This window comes from Drosophila mauritiana, chromosome X, assembly GCF_004382145.1.
Source record: "Drosophila mauritiana strain mau12 chromosome X, ASM438214v1, whole genome shotgun sequence".
Classification (NCBI taxonomy): Eukaryota; Metazoa; Arthropoda; class Insecta; order Diptera; family Drosophilidae; genus Drosophila; species Drosophila mauritiana.
In genome coordinates, this window is record NC_046672.1 from 12,832,588 (window position 1) to 12,845,099 (window position 12,512).

The window sequence follows — 12,512 nt, forward strand, 5'->3', positions numbered from 1 at the left end:
TCTCTCTCTCTCTCTTTCCCACCATTCCACACCAAACCACCGCACACATCCTGGCAACCACCAACCACCGAACCACCAAACCACCAGGCATCCCGGCGCGGATCCGGTGAGAGCTACCTGTCCAGCAGTCGGCGCGATAGCAATGTGGCCGGTCGGGTGACCACGCCACCGCCACCCGGCAAATACCAGATGGCCAAGAAGCGCGACTCACTGGCCGCGCCGGAATTCCCAAACTTTCGGCAGGAGCAGCGCCCGTCCACCAGTTCCGCCGGCTCCTGTTCGGACCACTCCATGCCCCTGATATCGACGCACTCGAGCACTCACCACCTGGCCCATCAGCAGGTGGACTCCGCGTGCCAAGCCCTGCCGCCGCCAACGATCATCACCAGCTCCGTGACGCCACCGGCAACGAGTCCGACGGCGCCGAAGGGTCGCCGCGATTCGCAGACGCAGTGCGGCCGGGTCAATCGGCGGGATTCCAAGGCAGGCGTCAGTCCGGAGCGGGCACCACGCCTCCAGCGGCTGCAACGCCAGGCGACCGCCTTCGACGAGGGCTGCCTGCCGGGCGGCAGTAGGCGTGGCTCCCAACCCGCACTCAGCCCCGATCCGCCGGACGATTGCGAGAGGCGCACCTCTCGGCGGGATTCCCTGTCACCGGATAGCGCCTCGCGTGGCGGTCGTCGAGATTCGCGGACGCATCTATCGCCGGATCGATCCCACGAGCGGGATGGCAGTCCAAGGCGGCACACACTCCGCAGGCAGAGCAGTTCGGCAGCCAGATCGCCGAGATCGCCGGACTCGAACAGCTGCTGCTCCTCCCGGGATCCAAGTCCCTGCTCTAGGCCACAAACGCAGACCACCGTCGAGCAGAACCAGCGGCCGGCCATTCGGAGGCAGTCCACCACCGAGGAGATCCTGATCGCCAGGGGGTTCCGCCGGCAGTCGACCACCGAGGAGATGATCCGCTGCAGGAACTTCCGCCGACAGAGCTCCCAGAGCGACGACGTCTGTCGGTGAGTGCTGATATCGATTACTTCATTATTTAACACTTTTTAATTATACGATTAATATTATATTATATTATATTATATTATACACCTCTACTTCCAGTTATCGTGGCAGACGCGACTCGTCGGCGCAGATAATTGACGGCACCATTGGCACCATGACCGTGGAAACAACCAGTACTTTTTTCGACTCCAGCACCCAGACAGGTGAGCACTTTGGTTTTTGAAATTTTCCCACCCAATTGGTGCTGCCAACCGGACTGCGAGCTTTTTGGGCATCTTAAGATATCCTTTAAAAGCTTGAAAAGTGGCAAGCTTTAGGCATTTTCCCATGTTTACTGAGAGAAAAGCTGGTGTCAGCTGTTTGGCGCCAGGACAGCTGTTCGTTGGCAAGGACCTGTCCACTCGGCATGGCATTCGCGTCCTTTTCACACGACACATGCCATTCAGTTGGTGTTGAAGTAACAGACGTGCCACAAGCACCGCAGCAGCCAGTCGAAAGAAAATCGCAGCCGGCAAATTAAGCCAGAAATACATAAACAAAAAAAAACGAAACAATTAATATTAAAAATAGAAAAAATACGTACAGATCAAAGACGAATTGTACAGAAACAAGAATTCAGCAGCGCGGCAGAAAGTATGCTACGATTTTTAGCGAACTATCGTTCAACTCGCCATTGCGCATAAGTGGCTGAGTGTGTGTGTGTGCGTGTAGGCTGACTGCGTGTGTGTGTGTGTGTGCGTGCGTACGTGTGTTGCTTTGTGTATATTTTTCATATCCTGCCTTGTAAATTTTTTTTTTGCTGTGCGTAATTGTGTGTGCGGTGCGTGAACACTTTTCATTGCCGTCGTCGTCGTCTTCGTCGTCGACTGTTGCAGCTGCAACATCGCAGGATCCTCCAAATAAACAACAACACAACAGCAGCGACGTGGCAGAGTACGTCGATGTCGTCGGTGGCGGCAGCGGCGGAGGCAGCGGCGCCGGCAGCGGCTGCAGCGGTACCGCCACCGCACCACCGCTGCGCAGTGGCCGTCGGCAGCCGTCGAGCAGCAGCGCCAGCAGCAGCAGCAATCGCAGCCGCAGCGGTCTGTATAATGAATACGTTAAGAAATGCACATCCCAGCCAAATGGCGGGTTGCCAAAGAAGTGGCAATGCCACAACTATGGGCATATACATACATACATCTGTGGCATTTGGGGGAAGTTCATTTCTGGCCAACTCTTACTTGTTGCACGTGAATTGGGGGTTAGCAGGCTTCCAGTGTCAAGTTCACGCAGCCAAATAAACAAAAATATCAAATGTATATATGTGTAAACTCACTAGGAAAACATTATAAATAACAATTTTCAGATCAAACTGTATAATAGAATTGAGATTTCACATTCTGTTCAGTGTTCAGTGACTGTAAAATATAGTTTTTGTCATAAGCTGAAATGAAAGATAGAGCTGCTAGATTTTCCAAACATTTTCCGAGAGTCATCGGATTGAATGGCAAGAAGCTTGCCTTTTTGGCAGCCATACAAGGCGGCACGACCACGCCTCCACTCGTCCTTGCCGCCTCTAAATGCCTTTTAATGAATGAAAGTGCACTGTCTGTGTGCGTGCGTATGTGTGTGTGTGTGTGAGTATCTGTGTGACAGTCAGGAAATGAATGAGCGCTGACTTCACCCCTTCTCTCTCGCAATCTCTCTTTCTCACTGTTATGAATGAAATGCGAATCGAGTTTGATACTGATGCAGCAACAACACTGGCCATTTCCTATCATACCGCCCCCTCGCCGCGCGACCACGCCCCTCGGCGCATTTTCCAGCTGCCAGTGCAACAAGTTCTTCTTCGCGACGGCCAGGGCCAAACTTTGGTCGCATTGAAATGCAAAATTTATTGATTAAACTTGTTGCCAGCAGACGGGTGACATTCAAAGCCCATCGCATGGTAGCCATCGAGGTCGGAGGTCAAAGGATAGGGTAGCACATACTCGAATATTAACTCGTACTTTGTATGAAAATGTGAGCAGCTTACGATTTTATAACAATCTTCAAGATATTTTGAGATTTTAAAAGAAATGTTCTTATTGCTGCAAACGTAAAGTAGGTCAAGATATAATCATTCCACTGGTCTAAAGTAAAAAAAAAAGGGAATGCCCATTATTTCATATTTATAACAACACAATTATTTTCCTTTTAACTCGATTATGAGACGGGAGATCGACGGCCCGTATGTTCGTCAATCAGGCGCACTTGGAGTCCTGGAAAGGATTTACGGCAAGTGGATGCTGCTGCTTGTCCTGCCCTCCTTTGTTGGCTCACTAATTAATATTGAGTGTGAGCTCGGCAGGAGAAAAATGCTCAAGCACTTGATTTAATTTAAGCAATTAGTGCTCGGTTTGCTATTGCCAATCAGGCAGTAATTTCATTTGTTTCTGCCCTTTAAATACTTAGACAGCACTAATCGGAATGCTCTTAAAATTACAAACTAATATTGCATTGTCTGCTCCATTGAATTTAATTTGAAACTAGTCACTCGATTGAGCTGTTGCCCCAAAGGATTATCAGCAATTGCCAAACTATACTCCAATTAGTATCTCAACTGCCCATTGATTACGTTAATTTTTATAATTGCCTTTTTCGATATACACGACAACAAAAGCAAACGGGGTTCAGGGGTCAGTTTTTTGTGCCACGAAATTAATGTTAATTTAAGGGCTAAAAAGGGGACAATTATATTACCAAATGCGGATCGATGAGCCGAGAAGAGCTGATCCAGTATCACAACTGTATTCCCCAGAAAAGTAACAAATAAACAAACAAACAGACAGGGGGCGGCTATTTGCGATCTCTTGATTGATGGGCGGCTGATTGATGGGCTGACCTAATGGCCAAACTGCTGCTCTCTCATAAAACAGTTCGTAATCGAAGGAATTAGCAGCTGACGCCACTTGGCCAAATCGATTCCGAAAATGAAAACTCGAAAGTTTTGAAATCGGCCATCCCATCGGCCATAAAATGCAAATTGTTATTGAGAACAGGGCCAAATAAAAATATATAAAATACTTGGGGACCAGGACGTGGCGTCGATGATGGACTCGCCACCTGAATGTAGTCCCCAAAAAGTGGGCGTAGCCACCAATAGCAACTTCGGTGCCACAAATGTATAATGCCATTAACAGCTGTCACTTTCGGGCTGTTGAAATATTTGACAGCCAAACACGAGTGTCTCATAAAAAGTGGCAAAAAAAGAAGAAAACAAAAAAACAGAAGTAAGACAAAAAATAAGGAAAATAACAAGGAACCTATAAACCGACAAAGACAGCGGGGCGGAGGCCATTGAAATGATAATAATAATAATAATAATAATATTGAGACAGCATTTTAGTTTCGTGGTAATGGCTCGCGTTTATTTGCCAAACAAGATGGTTGTCAATTGTTGTTGCTTCGTCGTCTGCTCCTTGTTATTTCTTTCTCGCTTTCTTCGTCACTTTCTCCTTGTCCCTGTGTGTGCCAGTGTCTATGTCTCTGTGCCTGTGTCTGTGTCTGTGAGGAGTATCCAAATTGCGTAGCCGACTGCTTGCTGGAGCCTTTCGTCAATCATACGCACCGTTGTACGCATTACAACCCCTGGACACCACAAGCCATAAGTCAGCCTAATGCCGCAGGAAATCAATATAGCCATCGCCTTATAAAAGCTCCATGGTCCGCGCTCGGGCTCTGGGAAAACTCAGGGAAAGCTCTGGCAGCTATTAAGGGCTAGGGTTACGGTTTGGGGGGTAAAAACTGTCAGGAACTGTCCACGAACTCGCTCAATCAGCAGCCGGCTGTCAGGATAAGTTATTAATCCATCGAAGTGGGTCACAAAACTGGCAATAAATACTATATTTTCATATTTGCCCCAGCTATATTGACAAATACCTACAATTATTGCCTTGTTGTTAATATAATGAAGACAATTTTTTGTGCACTTGGGTAGCTCGCCTCAATAAATTATACATTTACTGTAATTTGTTTAATCAGGAATTAAATCCGTTCTTTAAAGCATTTCAACAACTTTAAATTGTAACATGTAGTCGCAGTTTAGCCACCTTAAGTTAATATATTCTAAAGTAAAGCAACCATTACTATTAATGGATCCTGCTGATAATTAAAAATACACCTGCTACTAACCCTTGCACCTACGAAATCGGCCATTTCCTTGTCCTTTTCTTGCGGCTATTTTCATAAAATCAAATTAACACACAAAACCCGCAGCACGCATAGGGGAAAAAAAGTGTGGAGAAGGCCTCAATGCTGCGTCGCACTAATTGAACTGAGGTGATGTGGGTGAAAGGTGGGTCAAAGGTGGGTGAATGTTGGGCGTAAGGTGGGTGGTGTTCGTGGCGATGGTTTAGCTGTTGGCCAGACAGAATGTTTGACTTTGGCTCAATTAACACCGCACACAGAATGGTCGACTCATAGATTCATTAAAATACAGCAAACAAGGCTGGTCAAGATGGGGGTGTTACTCCGCCACCACCACAACTAAAGCCACACCCACTCACACACACACACAATCACGCACGCATCCACACACACGAATATGGACAGGACACACAAAGGACGATGTGTCCCGTGTCTGTGTGTATTTTAGTAATTTGGATTAAACATGCAGTCCGGCGGGAAAGAGGACAACGGCGAGGACAATAGAAAATCACCTGACCCATTAACCAGCAATGCTTACAATGTCCTTCCCTCCCTATCGCCCTCTCTTTCCAAAACAGCCCCGTCCCTCTCTCTCACTCTCTGGTCAGAGCTGAAGTTTGAAGTTATTGCTTTCATTTCCCTGCAGTCGCTCCCAGACGCTAAGAATTTAATTAATTCCCGGCTTGGCATGATAAGCCAGCCAGGCAGCTAGTACACATCGTTTAAATACGGCGGGTATTTAAGGTCGATTACTAATTCCATTTGATTATACTTACTTACTAACCCTGATTCGATGCGATCAATTATCCAATTATTTTGGGAATGCCGAATCGTAGGACGATCTAAAGATCTTTAAATACTTTATGAGTTCATATAAAGTTATAAGTATCGTTTTAACAATTTCCTAATATTTCATGAATCAATTAAAATGCTATCCTTTTGTTTTTTTGATTAAAAATCGAACATGCAATTTTATTGAGAGAAAGATAAACAAAAACCTAACTAGCTGCAATGGTAAAAAAACTTTTCAGTTTGTTTTGACTGAAAGAATCCCAATGATTACCTTTCCACTCAAACGAAATGAACAACTTTTCTTTGTAACTTTCACTGTCATTTGGACCAGTCCAATTTCCCAAACTAAGTCGTCGCTCCTGGAAAAAAAAAATCAAGCCAACCGCACAAAGTCAAATCGATGAGGTCTCCCGTCCAGCAGACTGTCAGCAAATCTGGTCTGGATACGTATCTGCCGCAGCTTGTTGTCGCTCTTTTGCTAATTGGGACGGGGGATGAGTTGGCATCGGATGAAAATAATTGCAAAACAGTTTACTCAATAAAATTCCAAGTGATTTAACCAGAGCCAGGATGTCGGATGCGGATCAGGATCTTTTGGGCTGACATTGATTGAGCGAGGAGGATTCAGGCAGGCAGGGATTGCTGGGCAGCTAATGGCCAGGAGGACCTCAGGACGAGGTGAGTCCTGCTGCTGACAGCCGCACGCAGGTCTCATGAATATTACTTGCAAAAAGGAATACAAAAAAACGAAAAATTCCAAAAAGATGATACAAAGCGAAGCCGGGGAGCAGACAAATTCCTTGGAAAGAATAACTTTCGATAAAGTTTTCCCTCGCTGCCACGCAAAAAAATAAGATTTTCACACGCACACACATCCATCCCACATCACACATCCCCATCGCTTTACTTTACTTTACTTTTGTGGCCGGCTTTATATCGAACTAGCTAGCTCACAACCATTTCAAAACTGAATTAACTTTTGTTGCACTTTGGCTTACTTAAACCCTCCACCGAAAATCTACATACTATATGTATGTACGTACGTATGCCCCGCACTTTCGACTTTTTAATATGTATTCTCGTTTGGCGAGCAAAGTTTTTATGTAAATTGCCCAGAAGCCATCGGAGTTTCAGTGGGTTTTCCGGGCCAAGGGTCTGCGGATTGATTCGCACATCTCGTGCTCCACACTTTGGGCCAAAGGGCGTCTCTGGGGAATCCAGGAGCTGCGGCTAATTCGTGACCGGGAATCGATGTGAAATGGAACTTGCAAGTTAATTTTCAGCCAAAAATGCCACAAGGATATGGAAATTTTCGAAAGAAAACGGAACGTTGCCTAATCTTTCTCTATTAATAAAAGTAATTTCCATATATGAATATGTGGAATTTTACCTTTTCCATTTTTGACCCACATATTATGAATTGTTGGACTCTCATTATCCTGGGCAAAAAGGAAAGTTACACAACAATTTTTCACATGACCTGTGCTCGAAATTCATTCATTTTAATGTTCTGCAATTTTGTACACATTTTGATGTTGTCAATGGCAAAAAGTTTCAACAGTTTCAACTCTGTATTCATAGCTTATAAGTTGGCCCATTGCAGTGCAAAGTTGTTGCAGCTGCAAAAATGTAACGCTTAATTGTTCTGCAATCTGCATTCAAGTTAAAAGTAGTTCGAGTTTTATTACTCTTACCCTTAAAATTGTTTTTAAACTCTTCACTAAGCTAATGGGCAGCTTGTAAACGCTGTTAACATACTCCATTTAATGCCACAAGCCATTATTTACTAGCAACCATAAATCCGTCGAAAAGTTCGATTAACCAATGCCGCTTTCGAGCCAGTTGACATGTGTGACTTGTTCCATTAACGATTATCATCGCCTGGCACGCAACTTGCCAGTTTTCCTCGACATTTCCCGGTTTTTCTGGGCAATTTTCGTATTTTTTTTGGTCGCATCGCCAACGTTACGCCATGCAACAAGTGCGAAAAGTGCGGCTCATGTTTATAAATCAAATGTGCGGTGCTCGAAACCAGCCGCCGCCCCAATCCCAATCCCAATCCCAATCGCAATCTCAATGCCAAGCCCGAATCCCAAATCCTGTCGGGCCCAAAAATTAATCACAACTCATTCGTACATGGTGCGCACTGAGCCCCAAATCCATTTGGTGTCGTCTACTTTCTACTTTCTACTTTCCACTTGCCTTTCGCCCCATGGCACATGTGCTTGCCGGGCGGCAAGAAGTGGGTGGCAAGTGGCAAGTGGCAATGGGGGCGGGGCAAATGGCTGAAAAGTGGGCGGAGCTGGTGGGCGAGAGCATTTAGTCGGCGGCAGCGAAACATTTTTGCGCACGTTAATTCCATTAAAAGCCGCATTATGCGCGCCTGGCGATGCCGCAAAAAAGCATTTTACGTGCCGACTTTGGAATTTATGTTGCATACTTCGTCTCCTATTTTCATTCCTATTTTTGTGGCTTTTTGGCATCGGGGAGAATGAATAACCACGGCGAGATTTTAAATAACACGCTTATGAGAGCCAGGATAAAGCACTGAATCATACAAAGTTTGCTTAAAAATAACAAAGATGATTAAGAACTGATTTAATGATAACATTTCATTTACCATTATATGTATTTAAATATTTTTTTCGACACGCTTTAAATGCATAAATATTTATGCAGCTCAAGGAATAGTGCATGATTCTCGGCTGTGCAACTCAAAACTCAAACATAAATGCTTGCACACGATTTTATGAATATGAGTATGAATATGAATATGAATATGAATATGCATGCATTTGAGCTCAGTGCGCATATTTAATATTATTGATTTCATAAGCTGCTGGGGCATTTGCGGACGATTTATTGTGTGATCTGTTTGATTTCGCCGCAGCATGCGTCGTAAAAAAGTCACGCTAATGCTGCACTTTTTATATACTTTTTTTATCATTCCCCCCTTTGTTGCTTCGATATTCCCTATAAGAAGGGAGGGGGGGTCTAGGTCCTTGCACATCGCGTGTGTGTCCTGGTCCTTTTGGTCCCAGTTGACCCATAAATACGCACGTACGACCGTCGTGACCCGCCGTTGACCCCGCGTGACCCCGAAATTATGACCCCCCCATATCCCTCGAACGACCGTGTGACAATGCAATACAACTGCACATGGGGGAAATTGGTATGGTCGCAAATGATATGCTTCAATTTAATTGCACTGCACTAATCAGCTAAATGCGACAAACAGCCGGCTGACATGCAAACCATGCTCTGCGGTTCTCACACGGCCAATGACAATCCCCACGCCACCGATAATTGGCCAAAACGGTGGCCACAGTTGGCCAAGACCCATGGCCGAATGGCTGCCTTGCTTGAGGGACTAATCGTCACCTCGAAGGTGGTTCACCCAATTTATTGCTGTTGTTAATTGCAAAATTAGTAGAATGAAGACCAGCTAAATTTATTCCTTAAACTCAAGACATTTTAATTTCAAGTTATGAGTAAAAGCTATTCTTTCGTTTCCAATTTTCAAGTATCGCATTCCCAAAACAAACTGTCCTCGAATTTTCGTGGATAACTGATTAGTACCATTTGCATCAAATGGTTTTCTTTGGCTTTAAGATGCAACCAGGGGCATTGCACTGCAACAGGCAAATTTCCACTCAGTTTTCCCCGCAATTTTTCTGCTATTTTCCCCGCAGTGTCTGTGTAATTTTAATGAAAGTGCACTGAAGTTGACGGGCTTCTGTGCTGCATCCGTGGCTGCTCATGTGCCACTATCCCTAGTCCAATATTATTTACGCTCAATTAAGCTGCTGCACATCCCCACATAGCCACTTTACATCTGGATTTTTCCTCGTTTTCCTCGTTTTTCCACCCTTTGCCGCAGCGACAGCTACTTATATGCAACTAAACAAATTGCATTTGCAGTCAATTTTTGCTCCCTAGTCTGTTGGACAACTGCCACGCCCACTTGTTTCGTTTTTTAAGAAGGATATTTTAGAACAGAATATTATTATATATTATATTATTTTTTTAAATTTAAGAATGCTACTCCTTAAACAAAAACGAAGCAAACAAATATATTAAATTAATTGCATTTTATTCAAAAAACCATAAATAATTTAAATATTTATTTATATGTTTTGTATTTATTCAAAATACGAGTAAGTTGAAAACACAAATATGCATGCAAGCAGGTAGAATTTAATTTTGGAGGCCCCAACCTATTATTTTGTACTCAGTTGTAGAATTTGGCCAAGTTCGCCTGTCACGAGCCATTAAGCAGCTATTGTTTTGGACTTTCTACGAAAGACTGGGCATACAATAAAAACCAAATTCCAGCCCCTATTTTTGGCGACCCTTCGAAGAAGTTAACGCTTGATTTCTGCACTAAAAACCAGAAGTTTGCCATTCTTTTGGGTCATTAGTTGGTAATTTATCAAAGTCATGAATTTATATTATATACCCGCTTCCTGCCACGCCCCCGTCCGCAGCACCGCCCCCGGGCAGCTGCAAAGTGCAGATGCAAAGTTTTCAATGCGGCAGCTGTCATAAAAGCAAATGGGGAAATGCGGAAATGGGAAAATGGGGAGCAAGCCCGCTCCACAAGTCAAGTAAAAGTCGACTCAAGTCAAGTCAAGTCAACTTACGGCGCAGCAATAAAATATGAAGAGTGCTCCCCTTCCGTTCGCTGGAATCAGAATGCCATAGCTGGACCCCGAGTAATGGGGCTCCATTTTGTCGTCTTTCAATTAGTCAAATTTGTAGCGCGCTTCTGATTAAAATTCGCCAGCAGCGTAAATAGTTTTCCCCAGTTTAATGCTCCATTTATCTCAAACAATAGGGGAGCGAAGTGGTGAAGTCAAGTGCTCAGCCATACACTGAGAGAATTGGGTTAATAGTAATAATAATAAATTTAAAACCAGCCCTGCTAGCATTATTTACTGTTCGTTTTGCTTAGTGTAACCCAGGTGAGTCATGTCCATGACTCGAGTAACCAGCCGAATGACAGCCCTTTTGAGTGTCCTGGTCAACCAGACCATCCTGGCCATCCCGGCCATCCTGACCATTTGTGCTGCTCATTTCGGTCGCTTGTCCTGCACTTGACAATGCAATTTGCGGCAGATTCCCGTCTGCAGATTGCTGCAATGAATGGCCAGCTTTTTGCCAGAGGTCCTTGGCCCTCTGGTTATATCTCGACATTCATTGCATTAGTTTGTGCTCTTAGTTTTGGGCCAGCAGACCAATTAGGTCCCATTCCAGTCCAGTGCTCCGCGCCATCGAATGCAAACTCAAATGCAAATGCTACTGAGGGACTCGCTTCATTAATGCAAAAATATGCGCAAAGTTTCGGCCCGCATTTGTAGTGGCCAGAAATTCCTGACCAACTCCCTCGATACGGACGCGAATGTGCAAATGAAAGTGCGGGCTGGCCCTTTCATCCAGCCGAGCTCAATTGTATCGACAGCTGGGGGGGAAAAGTCAAGGGAAAAGAGCGAAAAGTAATTCAAGTTCGGGCAAACAATCGCGAGGAATTATGAACTCGATTGCCCGGCGGACAGTGGCCTTCACTTCTGAACGACTCGGCCAGGGAATTTATATTCCCATGAATGGCAATAAAACGCTGTTTGATTAAGCTATACTCTTGCGAGCGAATTTCATTTAATTTCATACAATATTCGGGTGTAATACCATAATTGGAAACGGTTACATTAGCTACTTCAATTAAAACAATTGCTGTCACACATCATTGCTCGGCCATCAGATGTAATTCAGCAATATCACGTATACGCCCAGTGCAACAATTAAATGCTACCCAAGGTTTCGGAATGCACTCAAATTCAAATTCATTGAAACGTAGCCAATAGCCACAAACAACGCTTAGCCCTTTTGGACAGCTAATGAAATGCGACCCACATTTGCGCCGGTTGCCCCACAAGCAAGTGATTTGGGCCACACCGAATATGAGTTGATGACAACGACAATGACAATGATGTTGATGTTGATGTTGATGGCCATGATCAGGTTGTTTCCCCTCTCTCATAATGTGTTTCCGCTTGCCTGATTCATTTAATTATGATTTCCGGTGTCGAGGCGAACAACTGAGCGCCGAACACCGAGTAGTCCTGCCAACTGGGTTGGGTGAGCCACGCACACGTGCTCATTATTACAGCTACTTGATTGCTAGGTCCTGCCTGGCAGGTCTCTTCACAAGGACAACAACGAAAAAAATGTCCAGGAGGAGGAGAAACTCTGACAACAAACTTCTCTTGGCCAACAAATAGAGCTGGAGTTTAAGGGATTTCTGTGAAAATTATGTAGACTTTCATTACTGATTTTTTCTTCAAATTTTTCAAGTCATAAATCACGAGATATAAGCTATTCTATCTATTACACAGCAAGCCGTAACCTTTTAATTTTGAGTCCACAAAAACAAAACATAGTACTTTTTGAAACAAAGCTGACTTTAAATTAAATTCAAAAGAAAAGCAGAACAGCCTAAGTCATTTCTCACCATCTTCGAGTCGCCTCACGATAACTTTACT

The 12,512-nt window shown here is 44.5% G+C and overlaps 1 protein-coding gene across 4 annotated transcripts in view; it reads left to right on the forward strand.

The window, feature by feature from the left end:
* Positions 1–12,512, forward strand: part of LOC117148264 — a 45,183-nt gene that overhangs the window by 2,174 nt on the left and 30,497 nt on the right. For 3 of the 4 annotated variants that reach the window (XM_033315573.1, XM_033315574.1, XM_033315575.1), the window contains exons 4-5: positions 88–1,013; positions 1,111–1,214. In XM_033315573.1, the coding sequence (XP_033171464.1) occupies positions 88–1,013; positions 1,111–1,214 (1,030 nt within the window). Of the gene's footprint in view, positions 1–87; positions 1,014–1,110; positions 1,215–1,490; positions 2,094–12,512 lie in introns of those variants that run through there. The other variant, XM_033315576.1, reaches the window with a different exon arrangement.